The sequence below is a fragment of the Sparus aurata genome, chromosome 9, assembly GCF_900880675.1.
Source record: "Sparus aurata chromosome 9, fSpaAur1.1, whole genome shotgun sequence".
Taxonomy (NCBI): Eukaryota; Metazoa; Chordata; class Actinopteri; order Spariformes; family Sparidae; genus Sparus; species Sparus aurata.
Window position 1 is genome coordinate 34,743,812 of NC_044195.1, and position 21,542 is coordinate 34,765,353.

The window sequence follows — 21,542 nt, forward strand, 5'->3', positions numbered from 1 at the left end:
ACCTGGACCGGTCTCACTGTCCAGCTGCTGGTCAGAACCGGGACTGGGCTCACTGTCCAGCTGCTCCAGAACCTGGACCGGCCTCACTGTCCAGCTGCTGGTCAGAACCGGGACTGGGCTCACTGTCCAGCTGCTGGTCAGAACCTGGACGGGTCTCACTGTCCAGCTGCTGGTCAGAACCTGGACCGGTCTCACTGTCCAGCTGCTGGTCAGAACCTGGACCGGGCTCACTGTCCAGCTGCTGGTCAGAACCTGGACTGGGCTCACTGTCCAGCTGCTTCAGAACCTGGACGGGCCTCACTGTCCAGCTGCTGGACAGAACCTGGACGGGCCTCACTGTCCAGCTGCTGGTGAGAACCTGGACGGGCCTCACTGTCCAGCTGCTGGTCAGAACCTGGACGGGCCTCACTGTCCAGCTGCTGGTGAGAACCTGGACGGGCCTCACTGTCCAGTTGCTTCAGAACCGGGACAGGCCTCACTGTCCAGCTGCTGGTCAGAACCTGGACCGGTCTCACTGTCCAGCTGCTGGTCAGAACCTGGACCGGTCTCACTGTCCAGCTGTTCCAGAACCGGGACCGGTCTCACTGTCCAGCTGCTTCCTGCAGTGTGAAGTGTGTTTTAAAGGGTCAGTTCACCTGAAACATGCAGACGGTTCTGCAGCTGCTCTCCAAACACATCAGGTGAAAAACATTCCGTCTGTGTTCTGATGGGCAGAAAGTGGCTCCATGACACCTGAGACGTGTTGATGAGACAGAGGTTCTGTTCCTGTTGATGTTTGCAGAAATGATTCATTATCGGGGTCCAAACAGAAATAACAAACCTTCAACTCAGAGCAGATAAAACTAAACGTTTCTGCATCATTTAAATCAGGTGAAATGATCCTTTAAGTTCAGCCTACTCGTCAAACTACCGTCAGCTTCAACACTGAAAACATTTGCAGGTTTTCAGTTGAGAATTATTTTATTTTTTACATTTTTCAAACATTTCTAACATCTAGAAATATCAGAACACTGAAGTTTACTTTTCTTTCTCTACTGTTTCCTCTTCTGGTATCTGAGTGAACGTTTTCTAATCAGGCTGTTAGCCCGGCTAACTAAAACTAGCTGCTGGATATTTAGGTAATCTAGTTAATCTGACAGAATCATCAGTAAATAAAAAGTTATTTCAATTAACTCACATGAAACTAAACATGAGATTTACTGAATATTAATGAGTCTGTAAAGTTTGTAAAGATCCACTCCAACACAATGTGATTATAAAAAATAGATATTTTATTTAACATATTATACTTAACATATTATAACATACTATAACATATTCTACAACGACAATAAATAAAACTAGACAAACATAATAAATAATGTTAATAAAGTTACAGGAAGCTTCTTCTCATAATGAATCTCACAAACAGTTTCACTGAATCTCAATATCATCAATATTTCTGACATACAGACGATTCTGTTTCATCGTTCACATCACAAAATCCAACATTAACTCTCATTTTAGCTCCGTGTTGGTCTCTGCCTATATGTGGTTGTTTAGCTGCTAACTTTCCCCCTCTGTTGTTTGGTTCTGGTTCTGGTCGGGGAGTGAACACTGGGCTCAGATAGGATTAGGATGCTGATGAAAGTCGAAACTTCTGTCAGAAAAACACCCAAAGAATTGTCTTCAAAATGTGAGAAGTCTCAGAAGAGCTGATTCAGATTGCAGGATTGATTTTTATTTGACATATTTTGGTGTTAAAGTGACAAACAGAATCAGAACGTTTCAGAACCGGTCCAGCAGATCACCTCAGCCAGCAGTGGCGATACGACTGCGATGGCTGTAATTTAATCTTTTGGTGCAACTGCGTTTGTAAAGTCTGTCTGACTGTCCGGCTCAGACTGCGACTGAAAGATCTCTGTCTTTCTTTAAAGTTAACCAACCAGAACCAATTATTACCAGATCGCTCTGTTCAGAACCACCAGACTTCACTGACAAAGTGGTCATTTTAACTCACAGAACATGGGAGTGATGGCTCAGTCAGATATTCTGACTCCTGAAGTCACTCTGGTTGGTGAGTTTGTGTTAAAGTCACTGGCTCACTATGAAGTGCTGATCCAGTAACTCTGGACTCTGGTGGTTCTGAACAGAGCGACTTCACAGCCTAACCCTCTGGTGACAAGAAGGACTTTCTCAACACGGATCCATAACGTTGTTCAGAGTAACGACCTCAGCCTGTCGGTGGTCGTTTCACTACTGGAGCTGAAACTTTTTGTACCTTTTTATTCAGTCAGACACCAAAATATTTACAAATATTTTTAAAATATAAATATAAATAATATCCTAAAAAACTCACACACACATTTGACAGAATAAATAGAATAATCCTGAGTGTTGCAGTTTATATTTGAAGTGTCTTCCAGCTGCAGCATCCCGAGCAGCCGCCTGCTGACGGACCTCAGACCGGGTCAGGTGTGTACAGGTGACCGGGTCAGGTGTGTACAGGTGACTGATGAAGCGTTTGTACTCAGTTCACTGTTGTTATTCACAGGAAGTGAAGCTCCTGATGACCACCAGAACCCGCTGTCTCTCCTCTGATGTGGTTCTGGTTCTTTTCCTCTGTTAGCGGTTTTACACTGGCACGGTTTTGGTTCTGGCACTGGTTCGGGTGAACCCAGCCTTGGCCATCTCTTCTGAAAGTTCGTTGTATAGTTTGCTCTTTCTTGTGGAAGTCTCTAATTTCTCCTGGAATTCAGCTGATGCCCAAATCGCCACCAAACACTCAGTTTCTTCTGCCGACCACGGAAAATTTTTCTTCTCCATCGTCTTCTCTGCTTTCTTTCCTTCTCGACACGCCCACTGATGATGTCACGGTTCCCAAGGAAAAACCAACTGTTTTTAGGTTCCGTTGAGAACCGACTTTTCAGGTTCCGAACCAATTATTTTTTCAGTCTGAACGCGCCGGCCGGTTCAAAGTTGCGTTCGGGAACCAGAACCGTGCCGGAGCCCTGCCAGTGTGAAACCCGTATCTGTGAAGCTTTTCTGCAGCTCTGAATAATCCGTCCTCTGATCACGTCGTCGTCCTCCGCGGCAGGAAGTGTGTGCAGGACTGGTGGCGTCCCACCGTGTTGCCCTTCCTCAGCTCTCCTCTGTGGGACAGAGCCAGGTAGAGGCCCGGGTGGGCCAGAGAGGAGTAGGTGGTGTAGTGGTTCTCCTCCAGGTGCTCCTTCAGCAGGCAGTCGTCAGAAAAGTTAGCCTGAAAAACATTAAATCATGGTTTAGTTCTTGTATCTGACTCAGTGCCTGTAGCTGACTGAGTGGAGGACATGCAGAGCGACTCACCGCTCCGTACGCTCGTCCCTGAGCGCTCATGCAGAGGTACAGGCCGCTCTTCACGCCTCTGATTCCCACCACGCCGTGTTTCATAGCGAACATCTTGAGCCAGCCTGGAGGAGACGGAGGAAGGCAGGAGAAAGATGAAGAATATCTCAAACACTTCAACATTCAACCGGCTCTAAAATATTAAAATGAATATACACAAAATATTTAACATCTTCATCAGCACTTTCAAGGTGTATTTTAAGCCTTTACATTCAGTCATGTTATTGTGTCTGGACTCACAGTTCTCGGTGGGTTTGTGGACGCCTCCCACGGAGCCGTTGGACAGAATCTGGAGATGGTAGCCAATCCCGACACGGCAGTAGAGCAGCTGCTGTTTGACTCCTTCTCTGATTGGATGAGGATTTGAACCTGCAGTAGAAACACATGTTAACGAACCACACCAGAGGATGATACAGAACATGGACTGAGCCGCAGAGAGAACAGCGCCTGATGAAGTTTGTCCACTGAAAGTCTTGTTTTTGCACCTGACAGGCTCAGATTTAAAGCCACCAGACTCCATTGACAAAATGGTCATTTTACCTCACAGAACGTAGAAGTGACGCCTCAGTCGGTTGTTTTGTTTGTGTTACTGTTTGACTTCCTGAGTCAGTGGCTCTCCAGGATGAATCCCAAAGTGACATCATGAGTTACACAATCACACAAACAGAATAACTGACTGACGCATCACTCCCACGTTCTGTCAGGTAGAATGACCATTTTTGTCAATGGAGTCTGGTGGCTTTGAACAGAGCGATAAAATCTCTTTCTAGTTCAACAAAAAGGATCAAACTCGTTTAGAAAATAGTGTGTGTCCTTACAGATGATGTTGGATTACGTTACAGCCTGTTTAACAACGAGACCAACTACAAAATATTTTGTACATTTAAACACCATGAGATGTAAAACAGGGCCCAGGTTTAAAAATACTGAAATGACCCTTTAAGAGCTGAGGCACTGTGTTTTAAACCATGTGGTATAAAGAGTTACCTCTCAGGATAACTTCACACTTTACTGTCATTTAACTCTGTTTGTAAGTTCTGTTAGGACAGAAGGAGACATTAATTACTATTACCACATAAATGACTTTATTAGCAGTATTTGTCCAGTGAGTCCTGATGGAAGCACTTGTTGTTCATTGTGTGTGTTTTTGTATAGAGATCTAATGTAGGTGAGTTTTAGACGACGTGAAACAAAGAAAACATCAGAGCTGAACGTCTTTAAATAAATCAGGAGAACTTCTATCAAACGAAGGACAAACTAAATAATACATCACAGTTTTCTGACCTTTTCCTTTGAGCAGCGTCTCCTTCATGTGCAGCTTCCAGAGGCCTCGCAGACGAGTCCCGTGGTCGTCAGGTGAGTTCACGGCTTCCTGTTTGTCGGCTCCCAGCGCTCGGTCACACACACTGAGGACCAGCAGCAGCAGCAGGGACACACTCATGGTGACACACATCAGACAGGTGAGGACGTTCTGAACACGCTCATGTCCTCTGCTGAATGTCTGCTCTTCTTCTGTGAGCTTCACTGTCGTCTCTGCTTGACACACTTCCTGCTTTTATCTCCTCCTCTGACTGACACAGTAAGATACTCCTCTGAGCTCCATCTTTATCATATCAGTGATCCTCACACACGTGTTCCTCTCTGAGGAAACAACCCTCTTCATGTTCTCACCAACGCCACTTCTCTTCAGAGCCAATCTGCTGTTAACGCTCCAGTTTATAGTTTAACTTCAACTATTAAAGGAGGCAGAGGAGATCAGAGCAGAATGGTTTTACAGTTTTCAGCCTGCGTACTTCAACATGTTTTCATGTCGTCCAATCAGAGCTGTGACGGGCGAGAGACATGCAAACTGTCTGTTCAGTATCACAATCAGCAGATTAGAGCGCCGCTCAGCTGATAGAGGGAAACACAAACCAGTTCAGGGATCTCATGGACGGTGACGTCATCATGTTGTGGTTATTCTTACACAACATGGCCAAATGTATGTGGACACCTGAGCATGTTCATCAGCCTTCATCTCAACTCTTCTGATTTCAGTCTGTCCACCAGATGTGGAACCAGCTGCAGGGATTTGAACAGCACAGTATCAGAGAGGTTGAACAGGTGTTAGTGATCAGGTGTTCAGGTGTATAACACCTTCAGAACCTCCAGAGGGAGCTGCACTGAAGTCTGAACACGTGTGAAAGTGACAAAGAAAAAACGTAGATTGTTTATTGCTTTGGATTTAATGTGGAACCTTTCTGCATTAAAACAGACTCACAGAGCAGAACCTCAGCACACCTGTGGGCCCACCGGTGCTGAAAAAGGCCCGGTCTACACGTACATCTGTATTTTAGAAACTGAGATTTCCCGACAGCCAGCTTCCTGTTTGCTGAGTGGCTGACAGACTGTTTCAGGTGTGTCAGGATGGATGGAGATTATTTCTAAAACGTTGGTAAAACACTCGTCTGGATGGAGATCTTTTATAAAAAAACAACAAAAAAACCTCTTTCCAAAAACAACACCTCTGTCGACACAGGTTCTTCTCCTCGGCACCTGTCAGTCCAAACGGCTGAACACTTATTTCTGAACATTCTGGTCCAAAGTCCTTCATCAGAGTGTTTGTGGGGACGTTGTTATTAAAGTCTCCTCAGCGTCACAGTGAGTTTCATCTGGTCGCCCGTCGATGTAACTTCAGGAGGTCAGAGAGTGAAGAAGGAAGTCGAGACGAAACATAATGAAGACAACAACTCCCATGATGCAACGCTGCTTACACTTTTGTTTTGATTGAGAAACTACAAATGATTGATTCAAAGTTTTAACAGGTGAAACCTTCTTTGTTGAGGCAGCAACTATTTTTGGTATTATAGGTTCATTATATAAACAAATGATGTGTTAAATAATTACATTTATTCATGTTTCATGTAGTTGACATGTTAAAGGTTTTGACAGACGGGATTCTGGGTAACTCTCTTTTTATGGCTGTAGACAGTATGTTCAGATCATGAGGTGATAAAACCATAAATAACATTTTGTCCATGTTTCGATTAATTAAATGTTCTTTAAATCAGGTTGTGAACGACACATGAACACTGAGGAGTGTTTACGAGCTGAAGGGAAGATTTCGGACTCATTTTAAAGATATAGATTGTAAAATTTTAGACATTTACAAACAGATATCACAATGAAACTTTCCTGGTTGATTACTCACACTACAACGGTTATTTGTTTGTATAAAGTTTTCTGATATTTCATGTTTACATTTACAAATTAAGCCTTTTATCAAATATGAACTAGTTTGTGTAAATGTCCAGAACAGAAATCTGAACTAAATAAAAACCTTACGATGCAAAATTTACATTTTTAACTGTAGTTGAAAAGACAAGTGTTTAGTTATCGACCATCTGATTCAACAGTCCTGCGAACAAAATCCTGGAAACATCCTGAAACATTCCTTCTTATTAAACTTTATTAAATTCTCTGTCGGTTACAAACCCTCCAGGACTTCCAGGCCTGGTGGAAACCGTGTGGGAGCAGAAGTTTATTTTAGCCGCTTGTCTAACAGCAGATCTTTTGTGTTTGGGTGACAAACAGGATGTTTCCTTCACAGATCCAACATGTGACACTGACACTGTGCCGACTTGTGATAGCTGCCGTCTTCAATCAGCACACAGTGTTTGGCAGAACACGTCTATCTGACATGAGTCACAGCTCAGACATCCACTCGTTCATACAAACATGGTTTTACTGGTTGAACACTGTCGGTACATGATCGTCACTGGAGGGTTAGTGTAAGACACGAGGTGAGTTCAGACTGCAGAGCAACACAACTTCATTCACAGAGAGACTTTACACTTTCCATCAGCGAGTCCTGCAGCAGCAACACGTTCAGGCACTGAAGATTAACTACAGCCGGTGCAGCTTTAAGGTGCTGAATGTTTTTACATTGTAGATTCCTGTTTGTGCAAAATTTTTCAAATATTATTAAACACATAATTTATAGCTTGATTTTTCCATTTTTTTTTTTAGAGGAATTTAAGATTCAAAGTCATTTCTGTATTTTGGCACATGAAGACTGTGAAACTCTTCTCACAGGTTTCAGATCAGAGGTCACAACATTTATCAGCCATGAAGAATATTAATGAACAAACACGTGGAATGTTAAAAAAACCTGCGTACATATAAAGTTAATGTGATCGTTTCAGCTCGTATAGATTAAATATCTTTCATTTACATCAATAAACAGTTTACCAACAGCCGAGCTAAGAGGCTCCTTTAGCTCTCAGCTTGGACAGCAGCATCTCGTTCTTCCGACACTCCTGGAGACACAAACGTGACATCATCAGTGACATCATCAGTGACATCATCAGTCACACATATCATAAATACACTGATTCTTTACTTTCAGTCTTTGCTAAAATATGCCAAACTAATAACATCTATGATCAACTAAACTAATACTGATATTTTTTACCAGTAGACAAAAAAACTTTGTTCCCGTAAAAAACACGACAGATGAATCCTCCGATATCACCTGATTTTATTATTTATTATGTTTATTTCTCAGCACTTCTTAAACTTTACTGTAAATATGACAGAATTAGCCAAGAAGCTAGTTTTCAACTGAAGTCAAGAAATAATCATCAGTTAATTAGATAGATCCAGTGTGAACTGTTGATCTGAATCAACAGTTGTGCAGAAAATCCTCTCCAACTTTATAATGTTCAGTTCAACCTGCACAAAATGTTACCACAACATGGCCATGTGCAATAATAATAATGATAATAATAATAATAATAATAATAATAATAATAATAATTTCTTGGCTGCATGTTGTGTCGTAACATGTTTGAATATCTCGTCCGTCTCATTTAAATGAACAAACATAAATTCTGTGTTAACTGACTGATTCGTTCCTCTTTTATCACAGCAGTGAGTCAGACAGACGTCCTCTGCTCGTCTCCTCTCAGCTGCAGACTCACGTGTCTTTACGTCGTCTTTAACTGGAGAACAAACTGAGTTTCTCACCTCTTTAAAGTCTTTGACGGTTTTGAAGTAAAGCCGCTGTTTGTCGAGCAGCTCCAGATACTCGTCGTTCAGCTGATCTCTCCTCATCTTGTTCTCCTGCTTCTTCTTCTCCATCTGCACACACACACACACACACACACACACACACCACACACACACACACACACACACACACACACACACACACACACACACACACACAGACACACACAGCTGTCAGAACTGTGGGTGGTTCTGCTTTATTACACCGGCTCATGAGAGTTTCCTCCTCACAGAAAAAGAAGACCGAGGTTGGAACAAGCTGAACTCTCCCGTCAGTGTTACCTTGATGCGACTCTGTTTGATTCCCTCCACGATTTGCTCCATCTGTCGGAGGAACTGATCTTTGGCTGCTGAAGACGACATCGCCCTGAACGACGACAGAGCAGCAGATTATTCACTGACTGACAGCCGGCAGGACGACAGACACACGACACACTGCAGGGTGTGTTTGTACTCACTGTTGGAAGTTGTCGTGGATGGAGTTCAGCAGATTCACCTGCAGACAGAACAGCAAACGTTCTCTCATTAATATTAACAACATGTATTTGTTGGCTGGTGCTGCTAACAGCTGACTGCTGCGTTCACTCACCTCCTTCTCCAGATAAACCTTCTTGTCGTCTAACGTGTTGTACAGAGTGAAGAACTGCTTCGTCTCTTTGTGTGTGGCAGAAACTACAGAAACAAGCAGCAGAGATTTAACATCTTTGTTCATCGTTCCACAGACAGGTACAGTCGTTTATTTACGGCTGGAGAACGTGGAGTCTTTTCCACCTTGGCTGTAGAGCTCGATGAACCTCTTCTGGTACTGGGTCAGCTCGGCCCGGCTCGGCACCTCGTCGATCTTCCTCTGCAGGATGGCGATCTCACGGTTCCTCCGAGCCTGAACGCAGCGAAGGAAGGAAAGTTTTAAATACACAAAACTCAGATTTTTCTCATACTTTCAACTCAATCATGAAGTTGAGCTGCACATTTTCACTGCTTTACATTCACACTCAGTATTGTGTGAAACATGAAACATTCAACGCGAAAACATTCATGAAATGTTAAAAAACATTTCAAAAAAAGCTTTTTAATACTAATACTTTTTGGTTTAACCGACTAGAAAAGTTGAAGATGATCAGCTGTTTATAAACATTTCAGTTTCTCTCACATGAAGATGAGAAGAAGCATGAAGTAGGAAACTATTTAAATATTATCAAAAAACATTTAAAAACTGAGTCGAACACTAAAATAATGTCCTGATTCTGGTTTCAGTGGACAGTTTTATTGTCCTTCATCACGTCTCACAGACTTTAACTCTCATAAGTTTGATGCAAACTGAATTACTTTGAATAAAAACTGCTGGATTTGAAGCAGAGAACTAAAACACAAAGACGTTAATATTGAAGACACGCAGCGAGTTCCAGCCTGAATAAAGTGTATTTGTTGTGTTACTGTCAGAACCGCCTCTCTGCCTGGTTCTTATCCTGGCTGTGTTATCTGCTGCTGTGACCTACAGAACCGTCCACACGGATCTCTGCAGCAGCTTCTTATCGTGTTTGTTGTATGAAGCTGTTACCATGAGCAGGCGGATCTTCTGCAGTTTCTCTCTGTCTGTGTTGTACTGTTTGTCGATCAGCTGGTTCCTCTCCTGTAGAAACACAAAGTATTCAAGCAGATCAGAAGATTTGAGTTTTCTCACGACTTTTCAGAAAGCTGAGATACAACACGTGTTTGATGTTGTATATAAATCGAACCTTCTCCTCGTCTGTATCCTGTCCTGACTCCGTCTTCAGCTCCTCGATGTTCTGCTGCAGACGCACCATCTCCTCCTGCGCACACACACACACACACACACACACACACACACACACACACACACACACACACACACACACACTATCAGACCTCAGCATTTAATCGTGCTTCATTTATTGTTTGGTTTTATGTTATGGTTTATTTATTTTGGTTATTCCTATATTTTTAATCACACTCCCTGAATCTGAGGATTAGGGTTTTGGAAAATATAAAGTAGTTAATGAGACTCAGCAGCTGTGTGTGTGTGTGTGTGTGTGTGTGTGTGTGTGTGTTCTCACTCTGCAGTGTGTGCGGAACTCCTGCTCCTGCTGCTTCAGGTTCTCGTTCATGGTCACCAGAGCTCTCAGCTTCTCCAGCAGACTGATCAACAGGACAACACTTTATTAGATACACTGTCTGATCATCAATCAATCAGAGATCAAAGGTTCAATACTGCTGAAGACTGAATCTCTCAGAGGGCCGAGCTCTTTACACACACGTTCTGCATTCAGACATTTGGCTGCAGTTTCCTTCAGGAGCCTCCAGAGGTCAGTAAAGTCTGAGTTCAACTGAACTTTGTCCCAGGTTTTAATTGTTCTCAGAGGTTTTATGTGTATTGCATTGTTCAAACTTTTTCTGGCTTTATTCAAACATTTACACAGAACTGTGGGCTTTAATGAGTGAAATCAAACCCACAGTCTTTACTTATTATTTCTGTCAGCCTCCTGTCTGAAGCAGTAAAACCCTTGTTGGATGAGAAGTCACTGATCTGACTCTCTGAACTTTACTTTAACACTTCTGATGACAGCAGGCAGCTGTTGGGGGTGACGGAGGAAACATCCTCCCAAAGTCAGAGATCTTTTGTGTCCACTCACCTGCTGTCCGCCTGCTCCTCCATCTCGTCTAAAGACTTCAGCTCTTTGTCCAGTTTCTCCGACTGCTCTGTTGCCTGTGAAGACACGGCTTCCGTTACAAAATGTCTCCTGATGTTCAAACGAATGACTCACTGTGATGTCATCGATGTTACGTTAGAATATTGGTGGAAACTTTCGGCTGAGCTGTTTGTCAGACCGCCAGCTGCCGGTTCACCCTGAACTTCTCTTCATGTTTGTTTGGTTTCAGAACAGCAGAATGGAACAGGCACTAAAAATGTCTGACAAGTAATTCAGCAGTTCAGTCCCTCAAAGACAACATGAACCAGTCGCTCTTCACTCTGAGGTTTAACTCCATCATGTGTCTGCTGCTTCGTCTCACCTCCGTCAGGTTTCTCTTGGCCTCGTCAGATCCTTTCTTCACTTCTGCATGTTTGACTTGTAGCTGTCAGAAAAAGACACAAACACGTGTTAGTGAAAGTTATGAGCCCTCTCAGATCGCTGCTGTAAATCAATGTTCACTTCATTTAAAAAACACCATTTCAGCTGTCAGTAAGACACTATGAAGGGGTTCATTTTGTGTCCAATCAGTGGTCTGCAGTGATTCAACAGAACAGGAAGGTACGTTATCTTTCTGGTTGCTCATGGAAACAAAAGTAGCCGTGACAAACTGAACTGCTCGGTGGACAGAAGGCTTCAGAGAGGTTATAAATGAATATCCTGCATTAAAACTAATAAATACATTTTTAAAAACTTCACATGTTGGTTTCTGTAAAGCCACCAACACACTCCTGTGCAGACTTCACACTCCATTAAAGAGTGTGACACCGTGAGGAACACGTGTGGCCTGTTGGCCTTCTCACCTCCTCCAGTTGTTTCTTCTTCTGTTGGATCTGTTTGTTGAGTGAAGCCAGCGCTCGGCGGTGCTGCTGCAGCGGGCCGTAACGCTCTGAGCGCTCCTCTGACGACAGCTCCGACTGCTGCAGGGACACACGGGACAAAATATATTATAACTTGCATTATAACAGCAGAGAAGAATGGAAAGCTAAAAGCTGTGTTGTGTTAATGGTTTTATTTCATGTTTTAATTTTAAAAGATGATCTGAATCCAAACAGCTCTACAGTGAGAGTGCTGATGGTTTCTCACCTTCTCAGCGTACTCGGAGGCGATCTGTTTGATCTCCTCAGACTGAAGTCCGACTATCTGACCCACCGCACTCGCCGTCAGCTTCCCCTGCACAAACACACATCAAGGTCAGAATCACACATTAATGTTTAATTCACATGTAGGATTTTTAGCCATTTAGGTGTTAAGTTTATAGTTAATGCATCCCCACAAAAAGATTAAATTATCTGACAACTCAAAATGGATTTAAAAGAATATGAAGACATGAAGAAGACGAGCTAACGGTCCAGATTTCCTGAACCTGGAGCGGGAGACAGACTGGAAGTAAAAAGAGGTTTGTTTACCTCTTCATTCACCATGGCAGCCATGCTGGTCATCAGAGTTTTGATTCTCATCTAAAAGAAAAAAAACCAAACAGAATTACGTCACAGTTTAAAACAGGAAGTTCAAGAAAGTGCAGTATGACATCGTGCTCTACAAATAAACTTCAAAGTGCTCCAAACTAATGCAGCTTCATTAAATTCTCGTTTATTCTCACAACTTTAGTAATAAAACTGCCTGTTAAAGAAGAGAAATTAGAAACGTTTTACATTATCACAAAATGATGAAAAATAAAATAAAATCGTTCCAGTTTTGCATTGCAAAAAGTAAAACACTGAACACTCACCTCCTCCGCTGCCTGCAGGTCTTCTTCCTCCGACACCTCCGACATCCCAGGCGGCGCCGCCTGAGAGCCGCCGGCCTGCGAGCCTTTCTTCTCATCCACCTGAAGGAGGGAGAGAGGATGGAGGAGGTGAAGATAAAGAAAAGGAGGAGTAACAGAAAGGAGCAAAACTCTCAGAGTAACAGAGGAATCAGTCAAACACCCACCTTGTCTTGTTTGGACTGTTTGCTGAATCCATATCGCCTGCAGGGAGAAAGAACAGAAACTCTTCTGTGAATGAAATAAAGTGAGAATTTCTCCCAAAAGGAGTTTTTAAACCCACCATGCCACATTACAACATCACACAACAAACAGCAGTAAACCAGCCGCCTCAGGACTCCACTGTGTGAACAAATAAACCAAACAGGCATCACAGCAGCAGTTTGCATCCATCATGCCTCAAACGTGTGAGAGCTGTTTGCATCACAGAAACACAGAAGTGTGAGGAGGGAACAAGCTGCACACACTCAGACATTCACAGTACTTACAGGAGGAAATCTGACACTCTAGTACACAAGTGGAGATGGATGGATGGAAAAACAACATGTCAGACAGATGAGACATGAGACGTGTGTGTTAAAGAGTACAGCAGCACATGACTGGTGTTCAGGTCAAAGGTCAACAAGGGGAGGAGGGCTATACGTCCGTCATGGTTTTATTTCATGACATCCTTAAAAAAATCCTCAATAAAGTGATTCTCTGGATTTCTTTCTCTTGTGACACCTTGATTTTAACTGTTACTGTGGTGATATAAATTTAATATACGTCAGTTTTAGTGCAAGCGTCACTGAAACACTGAGCAGGATGTTGGTGTTGTGTTGGACTGATGGGGTTAAAGACTGCGTCTCTATCAGTGCTGAGAGGAGCAGCTCGTGTTACAGCTTCACATTTAAGAAAACACAAACAAACGCTGTGGAAAGTTTGTCTACAAACCCGCTGAACATCACAAATGTCTGATTAAACACGCACATCTTTCAAAGACTATGTTTACATTTACAATAAATGGAAATCAATAACCAACATGGACGTCTTGAAGAGGATCAGTCTTACCTGCCGTACTCCAGCAGAGTGGAGTGAACTCTGGACTCCTCGTCCAGCAGCTCTCCTGCGTCTCTCTGCCTCCTGTACTTCCTCTGAGGTTTGTACACTTCCTGCAAAACAACACAGCGTCGCTCAGGGTTTAAGAGTTTATATTCAGTAGAAAAAGAAAGTCACAGATCAGCTGGACAGATCAGTTATTTTTACATTTCAGTATAAACGGTTGTCAGAATAATGTGTGTGTGTGGAAACTTTGCTGTATGTGATGCCTGATGGAGCAGCGACTCACCAACACATCCAGCACCGCCCTCACAGCTTTGTCTTTCCTCTGGAGAAACTCTTCGTCCTGGACCACAAAGATTCACACACGTCAACACTCACAGCTCTGATCACGTGACGAGGAGGTAAATAACAACCACACGGCTGTAAAACACAACTGAATGTCTGTTAGAGATTATATTTATCTAAAGACTCTAAATTTTAGGTCTGCAAGTCACATATTTAGATACATCATATTTAAAATTGTCTTGGCATTTCAACATCTTATAAAAGTCAGAGTTCTGAATAAGATAATATTTTGATGCAGGAAATTCTTGACAACTTTTTATTTCGTCACTTCTATTTTATGTTTTTCTTTCTTTCTTTGCACTGTGAGGCCTCTAAACTCTGTTCAGAAGAGTTGAAAACACATTAGGATTTATATAAACATGAACTTTTTATGTAATAATGTGAGCAACAGTTAAGATAAGATTAACTTTCTTTAGCTATTTATTTTACAAGTCAAGGGTGAAAACCAGAAAGGAGTGAATAATAAATGTAAAACAAGATAAAAACAAGACAATAATAAAAACTGGAGTCACAATAAAGACTTTGGACACCTTCGACTTTCTTTAGATTACAGTTCAGACTGACTTTTTCAAGCCTGTGTTGTTGATAACGTACAATTCATAAGATATAACTGAAAACAACTCACACTTTCAGGAACCTTGCAGCCAATATTTGATGCCACCTCGGCTGCAAACTCAGACGCTACAAACCTCTGAATGTTCCAACATTCTGAGCTTTCAAAGACACTTATGTAATTGCTAAGATTACAATTTAGCTGTGCTTCCCTCCATCAGCCACTAGGACTCAGCTGAGTTTCTGGTACTGAACCGTTACCTCTGGGAGTTTGTGGGTCTTGTTGAACTGAGAGATGGAATACGCTCTCACATAGTCGCCCATCTCCTCTTTCGTCTCTATGGCTCTCTTCACCAGCCACTGACAGGAGACACAACAACACAGCTCATCACATACAGGAAACACGACTCGGTGCAGCACACACTGATCCAGCCTCCAGCTGAGCCTGTCGTCTGGAATTTGTCAATTAAACACGTTAATGAGCTGATAATGAAGTCCTGCAGTGAGTTAAGATGGAAATCACAGATTCAGATCTCATCAGGTGAAACAAATGTCATTAAAATGTTCCAGACTTTGAAGACAAACTACAAACAGACACCACAGACAGAAATTATACACTGACTTTATGATCCTCACTTCTTTTAAATGCCGTTAACAAACAGCCACATTTGATGCTGAATTTTAACACACAGGATGAGTCTCTGCATCTCAGTTCAGGATGAATCCTCTCACCTGTATCACAGGGAAGATGTGGATGAAATCCAGCCCCTGGATCTGATGAGGCTCCAGACGATGAGGACACTTCATCTTCGGGAGCACAGACACGATTTTCTCAGTCAGAGCTCTGCAGAGAGACAGAAACACTCCTCACAGATCGAATCGAGCTTTACTCTACAGTGATGGCAGCCCATAGATTAAATTAACACAAAACCAGTAAGAATGACGTCCAAAACTATCTTAAACTGACAACTTGTCTGACAACTGAAAACTTGACCGGACTGATCCAACATTCCGGCTGCTGGCTACTTGACAGGTGGTTTGCAAGCCACTAACAAACACAAAGAAGAAGAAGAAGAAGAAGAAGAAGAAGAAGAAGAAGAAGAAGGAAAGAGCAGCCGGTTGTTGTGCTCATGAGGTCAAACTGCCATTTGCAACATGTGTTAAGAGAGAAGAGAAAATGTCTATGAGCTTTAACACAAATCTTATAGAGCTGTGAAATATGAAATCAGCCTTTCTTACTCAGGAATCAGCTGAAAATACAGACTTACATTTTCTGACCAATGGTTGAGTTTTCTTGAAATAGCAGGTCGACATCGATGTCAAAGTTACATGTGGTGATGCACCAAGTCATACCGCCGACCACCTGAGGAGGAGGGACAAGGAGACAGGAAGAGGGAGAACGTTGTGATAAATTGGTATTTGTTTACTTTGTGAAGCTTCCTGAACCTGAAATTGAGATGAAATCCAGATCACAGTTTAGTAAAACCTGACCAGTACTGCCTCGTCTCTTGTTACCTTATCAAAAGGCGACAGTCCTTTGATTCTTGCTCTGAAGTATCCAGCAGCCAGCAGCAGCTCCAGGATCTCTGCCAGCTTAACGCTCTGCTCTTCATCCTCTCGGGTCTCCACCTGGGAATCAAACACACCATCATCACCATGATCATCATCATCATCACCGTGATCATATGTAGAAAACTAGTTTGGGCATATGGGCTGCTGAAGTGCTGTCGTGCAAGACACTGCTGCAGAAATGCGGCTTTATAACTCAGATAGCTGATGTCAGGGTGGAAAATTAGCACCAGCAATATGCTAATATAATATTGAAGTAAATGGCAGATTCTACATTAAATATTCATCTGTCAGAGGCTGATAGATGCTCACAGCTTGATTAGCTTAACTTGCCTCCTTAAGGTAGATATTACGTCGATATTCCTCCATAATTAAGTTATTCAAAAAGTTCTTGAACTCCCTACTGAGCCGTAAAAACTGTTATATGACAGAAACGTTTAATTTCAGCCGTTATAAGCTAGTTTTCAACCGTTATCTCAACAGTTAGCTAGCTAGCACCCCAGCTATTCGCCGACATTCATCGCTTTGTGCAGTTTTTACAGTTAACTTCTGTCTGCGGCGCTAGAAGGAAGATAATAAAGATCTTTACCTGGATGAGGTTGCCGTCTTGGTCATACTGAGCCCCTATTTTAGAGCCAGTTCTCACTCTGTGGAAAACAGACGAAGCCGCCGCCATGTTGGCCGGAAGTGTTGATGACGGATCACATGACGGAGACACGTGACGCGCTGATATTTATTGTCATTTACGTCTAATTTTGACACACAAAAACAAGAATTATGACTTTTTAATCACATTCTCTGGTATCTGAAACTATAATATGTGTTTTAAAGTGTTGCGAGGAGCACAGACATGTCGACGACACAACATGTAAGCGCGCTTTTAACCAGCAGGGGGCGCAGTAGGGTCGGTGAACTGCTGCTGGATCAGAAGAAGAAATACAACAAGTTTTATTATTATAATATCATTGTTTATATATAGTATATGTTTGTTGTTATTGTTGTACAAATGTGTAATTGTTGATTTATTATTAATATCATTTTTTTTATGTTTTAATCAGCTTCATTTTATATTTTATATTTAAGTATTTTTATTTAGCTTTTAATTTATTTGAATGTTTTCCCTTTTTTATTTTTTGACATATTCTTTTGCCTTTGTGTTAATGTTCTATGTCTGTTACTCAGTGTTTACTCAGTGTTCATTATAGAAGAAATAAAGCTGTTTTTTAATGTACAAAATTTAAGTAATTACCATTATTTCATTATAATTATAATTTTATTTACATTTTTATTTGTGTGTTATCTAAATTATAATGTATGTTTTTACTCAGCTTCATTTTCTATTTTCTATTTATGTGTTTATATTTCGCTTTTATTTTATTTCAATGTTTTGCTTCTTCCTATGTTACATATTCTTTTGTCTCTGTGTTAATGTTTTATGTCTGTTCATTATAGAAGAATTAATGATAGAAATCATACAGTTTATTACAAAATAAAGTAAAAGAAATTCATGTTTGCCCAGATATCGTACTTGCAACTAATATCATACAAAATATCATACAAAGTCAGCATCTCATTTTTACATTTTAAAAAACATGTATATATTTTAGAAACAGATTTGTCTGACACATTTTTTACTGAGCATTTTTATCTCATTTGGCTGTAATTGATTTTCTTTCTCTTTCTCTATGTCTATTGTTTAAACCAAAATAAGACAACATGTATAGTACGTAGCACGCATATAGTCTTCATTATGTTTATTTCATTGTTCCATTATTGTATTTATATATTTATATATATTCTAATATATATATAATTCCAGAAGAAATAAAGGTAGAAATCATACATTTTTATTAAAAAATAATGTTAACGAAATACACACAGGGACATAAATAATCCATCTGACTCATTATTAATAAACGTCAATACATACAAAACATTTTTATATTTTTTCAAATTATGCATTTTGCACATTTTTCACAGTATATTATTGTGTTTTATCGTATGTATTGTTAATAAATCAATACCGACTAATCAATCAATAACAATCAAGTCTATTTCAACGTCAGTTATTGTTATTAAGTGATATTTCATAATTTCTATATATTCTAATCTGTCGTTTTTAACTGCAGAAGAAGAAGGAGAAGAAGAAGAAGAAGAGGTTTACGACAGTGCCGCTGACGGTCTGTTTTACGACAGCGGCTCGGTTTACGTCACACGTGTGTACAGTCGTCTCCTCTCCGCCGCGGTGTGTTTACTCCAACATGGCCAGAGCTACAAAGAAGAAAGGCGGTAAAAAGAGCGATAAGAAGCGCTCGGAGCTGACGGAGGAGAAGGTGGAGGAGAAGGTGGAGGTGATGTACGATGATGAAGATTTAAACGAAGACGATGAAAACATCACGAGCGAGGAGGAGGAAGAGGAGGATGAACGAAAACACCAGAAGCTGCTGGAGGCGATCAGCTCTCTGGGAGCTAAGAGGAAGAAGACCCTGGGGGAGAGGTCCGAGGCGGCCGTGCAGATGTCCGAGTTCACCGTCACCGCGGAGGGTGAGCGGGACCGGGTGGACCTGTCGGACCTGATCGGCTCCATGGAGAAGACCCCCGGTGTGACCTCCAGAACCAAGAAGCAGCTGAAGAACCTGCAGAAAGACAACAAAACCATCGAGAGCCCTCTGAGCCGGCAGGAGACCGACCGGATCCAGAGAGATGTGGCTTTCCAGAAGGCGGCTACAGAGGTGACCAAGTGGAAGGGGGTCATCAAGCAGAACCAGAGAGCCGAGCAGCTGATCTTCCCCCTGAACCGGGAGCCCTCCGGACCCAAACCCATTGAGAGGGTGGTGACCAGCTGGAAGGCTCACACTCCGCTGGAGGAGGAGATTCTTCTCCCTGCTGCACGCCAACAAGCAGCCCATCCACGACCCCATCCTGACCCCGGCGGAGGAGGCGTCCATGAAGGCGATGAGCCTGGAGGAGGCCAAGATCCGCCGGGCTGAGCTCCAAAAAGCCCGAGCGCTGCAGTCCTACTACGAGGCCAAGGCCCGCAGAGCGAGGAAGATCAAGAGCAAAGCCTACCACAAAGTCCACAACAAGGCCAAACGTAAAGAGTTCCTGAAGCGTTCGATGAGATTGGTGAATGACGGACCTCGGCCGGCGCCCTGGAGGAGCTGAACAAGATCGAGATGGCCCGGATGCAGGAGAGGATGTCGCTGAAGCACCAGAACAGCGGCAAGTGGGCCAAGTCCAAAGTCATCATGGGCAAATACGACTTGGTCGCTCGAAAGGCCATGCAGCAGCAGCTGGAGGTCAACAAAGACCTGACCCAGAAGATTGTGACCTCGCTGAACGCTGAGGAGGAGGAGGAGGAGGAGGAAGGAGGCGACGCTGAGGTGCTGCCTGACTTTGTGAACGACGCGGAGCAGGCAGTGGACCCTTCAAACCCCTGGATGAGAGGGAAGCTCTCTGAAGACCCCACAGAGAAGGACATGATCGTGGATCTGACAGCCGAGGAAGCGCCGAGGGCAGCCGAGGAAGAGGAGGAGGAGGAAGAGGAGGTGAAGGAACCAGAAGAGGAAGTGCTGCTCAGAGAGTTTGATGAGAGGAGGAAGCAGCGTCAGGCTCAGGAGGCTGAAGCTCAGATAACTGTGGAGGAGGAGGATGATGATGAAGAGGAGGAAGAGGAGGATAAAGCTGCCGACGAAGAGGAAGCGGAGCTGTCAGTGTTCACGAGTCTCTTCAGAGAGAAAGCCGAGGCAGCAGCAGACGTCACGGACACGTCGGCTCAGCTGGAAGAAGGTCTGACGAGGATCAGGACTCTGGAGGACGTGGAGCTCCTCAGTGTTCCTCAGGAGGAAGCAGCCGCTGATGAAGCTCCTCTTCCTCCTCCACCTGCAGAAAACCCCCCACCTGTACCTCAGAAACGGGAAGCAGCAAAGCCCAAGAAGAGGAAGAGAGCCATCGAGCTGAAAGAAGTCCTCACCAAGGAGCCCAAAGTCATCCAGGTCCCTCTGGCTCCGACCGTCGAGGACGCCGAGGACGCTGACGAGCCGCTGGACCAGCGGGGGCTCATCAAGGAGGCCTTCGCCGGAGACGACGTCGTCGCCGACTTCCTGAAGGACAAGAGGAAGCAGGAAGACGCGGGGAAGCCGAAGGTGGTGGACCTGACGCTGCCCGGGTGGGGCGAGTGGGGAGGGACCGGTCTGAAGCCCTCCCGCAGCAAACGCAGGAGGTTCAGGACGAAGGCGGTGCCGCCTCCACCCAGGAAGGACCAGCGCCTGCCCAGCGTCATCATCTCAGAGAACAGGAACAGCGCCGTCAGACTCCACCAGGTGAACTCGCTGCCCTTCCCCTTCCAGAACCACTCACAGTTCGAGAGCACCATCCGCTCTCCGCTGGGCCGCACCTGGAACACCGAGAGGACCGTTAAAAAGAACATCAAGCCGAAGGTGGTGACACAGATGGGCGCCATCATCGAGCCGATGGCGCGGGAGGAGCTGCTGAAGGACAAGAGGCCGGCGGCGGGGAGAGGAGGGCGAGGAGGGCGAGGAGGGAGAGGAGGGCGAGGTGGGCGAGGAGGGAGAGGAGGGCGAGGAGTGGACTCACAGAGGAGACACATCAGAGACAAACGAGCAGAAAAATGACTTCAGCAGGTTCTGTTTCCTGGTTCTGTGTGATGATCAGTTCTGTTTAATCCATCTGAGAATATTTCAGCGTGTAGAGATCAAGTTTGTGTTTCTGGAGCTTTTCATGTCCAATATTTGATATTAAAATCTGTCAAATCAAAAGTCGACTGAAATACTTTGAGTAAACTCGACTGAAGATCTGAAGTCGCTGGTCTGTTTTGTATTTTACTGAAGCAATTAGGAATGTTTTGATGTTGGATTATATTCAGAGGAGGAGAGGATTAGTATTGATAAGTGTGTGATATAAGTGTGACGTCTTTAAATGTCTTCTTCAGTCCAACAGTCCAAAACTCAAACAGTTTTGCAGCAAATCGTCTCATTAACCGGCTGCAGACACACAGACACACGACTGGACGATTAGCACGATGGCTGACAAACAGATTTTACTTCAACTGATCGATCGATGGAGCTGCTGAGATGTTTTATTAGAACTCAGATGACTGATGTCTGGAGGAGAAATGTGGCTTTATT

At 43.3% G+C, this 21,542-nt stretch overlaps 3 protein-coding genes across 4 annotated transcripts; 1 reads left to right on the forward strand and 2 right to left on the reverse strand.

Annotated features, from left to right (window-relative positions):
- Window positions 1-2,455: 2,455 nt before the first annotated feature.
- Window positions 2,456-5,039, reverse strand: LOC115588008 (fibroblast growth factor 4A-like). The gene is made up of 4 exons (XM_030428240.1): window positions 4,648-5,039; window positions 3,604-3,732; window positions 3,325-3,428; window positions 2,456-3,238 (listed from the first exon to the last, which is right to left on the reverse strand). The coding sequence occupies exons 1-4, from the start codon at window positions 4,814-4,816 to the stop codon at window positions 3,053-3,055; spliced, it is 588 nt and encodes a 195-aa protein (XP_030284100.1). The 5' UTR covers window positions 4,817-5,039; the 3' UTR covers window positions 2,456-3,052.
- Window positions 5,040-6,793: 1,754 nt separating this feature from the next.
- Window positions 6,794-17,119, reverse strand: LOC115587990 (coiled-coil domain-containing protein 93-like). Of its 2 annotated transcripts, XM_030428210.1 has the most exons (24): window positions 16,985-17,119; window positions 16,342-16,455; window positions 16,095-16,189; window positions 15,559-15,670; window positions 15,088-15,186; window positions 14,216-14,272; window positions 13,939-14,039; window positions 13,377-13,394; window positions 13,056-13,092; window positions 12,853-12,951; window positions 12,530-12,580; window positions 12,207-12,293; window positions 11,924-12,040; window positions 11,443-11,505; window positions 11,064-11,137; window positions 10,488-10,569; window positions 10,149-10,223; window positions 9,971-10,042; window positions 9,184-9,292; window positions 9,002-9,084; window positions 8,871-8,908; window positions 8,695-8,779; window positions 8,371-8,484; window positions 6,794-7,661 (listed from the first exon to the last, which is right to left on the reverse strand). In XM_030428210.1, exons 1-24 carry the CDS (start codon window positions 17,069-17,071, stop codon window positions 7,605-7,607), a joined length of 1,926 nt encoding a protein of 641 aa, XP_030284070.1. In that variant the 5' UTR covers window positions 17,072-17,119; the 3' UTR covers window positions 6,794-7,604. The 2 variants fall into 2 exon arrangements, with proteins under 2 accessions (XP_030284070.1, XP_030284071.1); XM_030428211.1 differs by lacking the exon at window positions 13,377-13,394.
- Window positions 17,120-18,690: 1,571 nt separating this feature from the next.
- LOC115587987 (U3 small nucleolar RNA-associated protein 14 homolog A-like) lies at window positions 18,691-21,215 on the forward strand. The gene is given in 4 exon segments (XM_030428204.1): window positions 18,691-19,271; window positions 19,273-19,536; window positions 19,539-20,934; window positions 20,971-21,215. Coding segments are annotated over 4 exon segments (2,241 nt in total). The 5' UTR covers window positions 18,691-18,749; the 3' UTR covers window positions 21,030-21,215.
- The last annotated feature ends 327 nt before the right edge of the window (window positions 21,216-21,542 follow it).

Bases quoted from the DNA above. Each gene is read 5' to 3' on its own strand.
- LOC115587990 (XM_030428210.1), bottom strand. From the start codon at position 17,071: ATGGCGGCGGCTTCGTCTGTTTTCCACAGAGTGAGAACTGGCTCTAAA. The intron at 12,294-12,529 runs GTAAACAAACCT...GTGTTTGTGCAG, and splicing joins CTGCCATGGTGAATGAAGAG to GGGAAGCTGACGGCGAGTGC. The intron at 7,662-8,370 runs GTGAGAAACTCA...TTGTGTCTCCAG, and splicing joins CCGTCAAAGACTTTAAAGAG to GAGTGTCGGAAGAACGAGAT.
- LOC115588008 (XM_030428240.1), bottom strand. From the start codon at position 4,816: ATGTGTGTCACCATGAGTGTGTCCCTGCTGCTGCTGCTGGTCCTCAGT. The intron at 3,733-4,647 runs GTCAGAAAACTG...TTTCTACTGCAG, and splicing joins GACGCTGCTCAAAGGAAAAG to GTTCAAATCCTCATCCAATC. The intron at 3,239-3,324 runs GTGAGTCGCTCT...AATGTTTTTCAG, and splicing joins AGGGACGAGCGTACGGAGCG to GCTAACTTTTCTGACGACTG.